Raw genomic sequence first — 5434 nt, forward strand, 5'->3', positions numbered from 1 at the left:
GATTACCCACCTAAGGAACTTCCCCACTCCTTTACTTCCAAAGACCCAATCTTTTATTGTCCTTCACTTCTTCATTACCATACCACAGTCCCCAACTTGGACAGATAGCCCAGGTCAATCACAGGGAGAAAGTTAACAAATCTCTTAAAGAAAGCCAAGACAAAACAAACAATTGAAGGAAATGAATAAAACTGTGTAAGACCTGAAAATGGAAATAGAAGCAATAATGAAAACACAAACCAAGGGAATTCTGGGAATGAAAACCTAGGTAAGCAAACAGGAACTACAGAGACAAACTTCACCAAGATAACACAAGAGAAGGAAGAGAGAATCTTATACATTGAAGATACAATTAAAGAAGTAGATACATTGGTTAAAGAAGATGCTAAATATAAAATTTTTTAATATAAAACATTTGGGAAATCTGGAACACTATGAAAAGATGAAACTTAAGACTAATAGGAATAGAAGAAGGAGAAGAATTCCATCTCAAAGGTCCAGTAAATATTTTAACAAAATAAGAGAAGAAAAATTTCCTAACCTAAAGGAAGTCATGTCTATAAAGGTACATGAAGGTTGCAGAATACCAAATAGATTGGACCAGAAAAGAAACACCTCCTTGCCACATAATAATCAAAACACTAAACATACAGAGCAAATTAAATATTAAATATTAAAAAATACTACAAGAGAAAAAGGCCAAGTAATATATATTATATAAATATAATATAATACAATATATTTATATTTACAGTAATATATATTATATAAATACAATATAATACAATATATTTATATTTACTATAATATAATATTATATATTATATATAAAATAATATATAAAAATAATATATAAATATAATACAAATGCAGACCTGTTAGAATTACACCTGACTTCTCAATGGAGACTTTTAGAGTCGGAAGGGCCGGGTCAGATGTTATGCAGACACTAAAAGATCACAGATGCCAGCCTAGACCACTAAATCCAGCAAAATTATCAATCACCATGGGTGGAGAACACAAGATACTCTATGAAAAAGTGAATTTAAAATATATCTATCCAGAAATCCAGTCCTACAAGGTATTAAGAGGAAAACTCTAACTCATGGAGGTTAACTACACCCATGTACACACAGGCAATAAATAATCTCACATCAGCAAAACACACACACACACACACACACACACTGTACTGCCACCTCAACAAAATAACATGAATTAACAATCATTGGCCATTGATGCCTCTCAATATCCATGAACCCAATTCTCCAATAAAAAAGGACAGACTAACAGAATGGATGAGAAAACAAGATCCATCCTTCTGCTGCATACAAGAAACACACTTCAACATCAAAAATAGACATTCCCTAAGAGTAATAGGTTGGAAAAGGATCCCCAAAAGGAAGTTGGTCAAGCTATTATAATATCTAACAAAATAGACTTCAAATCAAAATTAATCAAAAGGAATGGGGAAGAATACTTCATATTTGTCAAATGAAAAATTCACCAAGATGATAACTCATGCCCCAAATGCAAGGGCATCCACACCTGTAAAAGAAATATTACTAAAACATAAATCACACGTGGCTTGTCATACACTAATAGTGGGAGACTTCAATACCCAACTCTCACCATGAATATGTCACTCAGACATAAACCAAACAAAAAATAATCAATCTAACAGATATTATGAATTAAACGGACCTAACAAATATCTACAGAACATTTCACCTAAACACAAAGGAATATAATAATTTCTCAGAAAATCATCGAATATTCTCCAAAATTGACCACATACTTGGTCATAAAGCAAGTCTCAACAGGTACAAGAAAATCAAAATAACCCTCTGTATCCTATCAGATCAGCACAGACTTTCAACAACAACAGAAACAACAGAAAGCCTACAAGCTCATGGAAACTGAACAAATATAAAACTCTATAGTTTTATAGAAGGGAGCCATGTGACTTCTTTGGGGAGCAAGGCCTGAGTTTGGAATGAATAGCTCTCCCTTTGGCAAGACCATGGAGACCCTGGTCCATCTGGCAAAAACCTGTGGACAGTTCACTGCATACTCTGGCATGACCCTGGGAGCATGTGTGCTGTATTTCCTCCTTGCTTTCACCATGATAGCCAAACTGCTGGCTTGAAAGAGTCACAGTAGTTTGTGAAGTTTAATAATACATATTTGTACAATTGTTCTAGAAAGGATGATTTTAACCAAAAGAGTATTTGAGAAATGTTACTAAATAGATGATATCAGGAGTTGATGGGAACAGTCTAGAGACAGGGGATGAAGTAGAATCAGAGAAACCCACAGTTCCCCCATTTCTAAAAACTTTGCCAATACCCTAAGAATTTAAGGGAGGAGGAAAGGAGAACAGGGATAAATAGTGCAAATTATTAAATTTCCAAGTTTTGTTTCCTATAGGATAAATGGAAAAACTTGGTATATCCCCAGTGGAAATAGAGTGCTACAGAATGTGGAATGGACTGATCCAGCTTTAAATGGTGAGTTGATTATGAGAATCCCGATCTTACCAGATATAAATATCAACTATTAAGGACAAAATTGTCTCTGACCCTGCATGACACTGTAGCTGGATATACTGCAAACTGGGCACACTGTTCTACCTGTAGGTGTGCCTAGTTAGAAAATTTCCTTTGTGGCTTGCAACACTGCTTATGCTTTTAATAGAGGAATTATAGACCAAATAGGTAATGGATACTGGCGGGAAAGTTAGGTGAGGAAAAGGGAAAGAAGCCAGGAACAAACTGACAATTATTGTAACTATTTTAGTAAACTTAGGAAGTAAAAGCTGAAAACTGTTCATGCAAACCATTGAAACTGTATTAACAAAGACAGCCCAGGCTTTTGAGGACCACTTGTTTGAAGATTGAAGAAACTCTGCTGGAACTTATATAGCATCACCCTGGTTTGGGCTTTGGCCTAAAGTTAAATATAGTATCTGTTCTTATCAGTCAAAATAAAAAAATCTTGAAATTTAACATTTATTAAGATTAATATGTTTACATTTTTTATTGAAGATAAAAATAATTTTTAAAGTGTTATACTTTTGATGAAAATGTATTTACACAAATGACAATTGATATGCAAACACTAACTGGGTAATGTAAAGCAAAAATTTTTAAATCATTAAATTGAAAATTTGTCTGTTTCAGGAAGAAAGTTTCTAATATTGTGACTATATCAGAATTAGGTGTAAAATGCTATGAGTTTCCAGTTTCAGAGGCATCAAAGAAATATATTGTTCAAAAGATGTGGCAGAAATACACAGTATATCCCAAGATTGTAACAATCCAAGAAAACTGAGTCCTTATATCACCATCTCCACAGGAGTGAGATCATCTCAATTATCCCAATTAGGAAGTCCTTTTGGGGCTGCTTTAGGCATTACGTTCAATGGATTGCTAAAAGGGAAGGATAAATAGATAAGGGAGAATTTGAGTGACCTACTCAGTTGGCTGGATAAGACAGCACAAGAGGAATCCAGCCGATAAAACAAGTTTTCTCCATGTACACCTCTGCCTTCAACAGTTAGATTTTTGTAAAACAGGAGGTCATTTCTTTCAGGTTAAGATCTTAAATAGCAATAATATTCTCATTCAAAGGATTCCAGATGATTCTACAATTTCAAATCTAAAAGCTGCACTCAAAGAAAACAGAACTTATGTGAGAACATGTCTTATAGATGCAGACAATGGTAGTCAAGAAAGTATTAAAAATAAAATTTCTAAATGTTGCAATATTAGTGAATCCACTGTTTTTATGATGAAGAAGTTCTTGGTAGTAAGATGATAAAATTTATGTAGAAAATATCATTGATATAATTGCAAATTTCCATAGTATACTGTCCATTCATCTGGAAGTTCACAGCTCAATACACTGCTGAAAATCTCAGATATTGGGAGCTACCAGTAAGTATTAGCCACCAGTTTTTTCATTGCCTCTTTAACATCCTTGTTTCTGAGGCTGTAGATGAGGGGGTTCAACATGGGGATCACCACCGTGTAGAACACAGACACCACCTTGTTCTGGTCTGTGGAGTAGCTGGACTTGGGCATCACATAGATGAAGGTGATGGTTCCGTAGAACAGAGTGACTGCAGTGAGGTGGGAGGTGCAGGTGGAGAAGGCCTTCTGACGGCCCTCAGGGGAGTGCATCTTCAAGATCGAGACAAGAATGTAGACATAAGACAGAGCAATGATAAACACAGTGACCACAATGATGGAGCCTGAAGAAACTGCTGGAATGACCTCAGAAGAAAAGTCATGAGAACAAGAAAGCTTCAGAAGGGGTGAATAGTCACAGAAAAAGTGATTAACTTTATTTGGTCCACAGAAGGACAGATTTAATAAACATCCAGTAAACATCCAAGCATTCACACATCCACCTACATAGGAAGCGGCCACTAGGAGGGTGCAGACTGTGGAGGACATCTGTGTGGAGTAGAGCAGAGGGGAGCAGATGGCCACATAGCGGTCATAGGCCATGGCAGCCAGCAGGAAGCACTCAGCTGACCCAAATGTCACCACAGAGCAGAGTTGAGCCACACAACCAGTTGCAAGTATAAATGTTTCCTTCGTGAGAAATCCACTCAGCATGACGGGTGTGACTGATGAGGAGTACCCAATGTCTACAAAAGCCAAATGGCTGAGGAAAAGGTACATGGGAGTGTGAAGCTGAGAACTACCTCTTATTAACATGATGATGCTCACATTGCCCATCAAGGTGATCGAGTAGATTATTAGAAACACAACAAACAAGATGGCACGGATTGTAGCATCTTCCGTTAGCCCCACGAGAATGAACTCTGTTACAACTGAGTAGTTTCCTGGTCCCATCTATGTTAGGAATATTGCCACTGAGAGAAAAATGGACAGCTATTAGACTCAAATACAGCATTGAAACCTAATGTTTTATAGCGGCTATGTAAAATAAATGACAGAAATGCAGATACTATGTATAAATTTCAGGAGACATATTTTCATGTATTACTTTGCATATATACTAATATGGGATAATAATCAATGCATGGATAGTAAAAATTAGAACTTTTTTTGTAACAATTTTTTTGTGTCTTATGTTGTTAATTTATATTCTTATGAAGAATAAAGAACAACTGGAATGAAAAAAGTCATTTTTTTCAAGAATTAAATGTCAATATATGCATGTGTACACTCAAATACATAAACACACACACACACATACGACATGTAGGTACAGACACACGGGTACATACACACAGACAAAGATACATCCACGCAGATATACACACACATAGACACACATGACACACACAAACAATGGCCTTTTAAGACTGTTTGTTCAGACACCAGAACATTTTCAGTTTGATTAAAAATAATTACTTTGTTTCCACTGCACAAAACAATAGGTTTCTTGGCAGTTTTTT

The 5434-nt window shown here is 35.7% G+C and overlaps 1 protein-coding gene across 1 annotated transcript; it reads right to left on the reverse strand.

Annotated features, from left to right (window-relative positions):
• Positions 1-3932: 3932 nt before the first annotated feature.
• Positions 3933-4871, reverse strand: LOC130879599 (olfactory receptor 508-like). The gene has a single exon (XM_057778280.1). The coding sequence runs from the start codon at positions 4863-4865 to the stop codon at positions 3933-3935; it is 933 nt and encodes a 310-aa protein (XP_057634263.1). The 5' UTR covers positions 4866-4871.
• Between the last annotated feature and the right edge of the window lie 563 nt (positions 4872-5434).

This window comes from Chionomys nivalis, chromosome 8 (assembly GCF_950005125.1).
Source record: "Chionomys nivalis chromosome 8, mChiNiv1.1, whole genome shotgun sequence".
In the NCBI taxonomy this organism is placed as follows: domain Eukaryota; kingdom Metazoa; phylum Chordata; class Mammalia; order Rodentia; family Cricetidae; genus Chionomys; species Chionomys nivalis.

What these genes read in the sequence shown, in the direction of transcription:
- LOC130879599 (XM_057778280.1), bottom strand. Translation starts at nt 4,865, where the DNA reads ATGGGACCAGGAAACTACTCAGTTGTAACAGAGTTCATTCTCGTGGGG.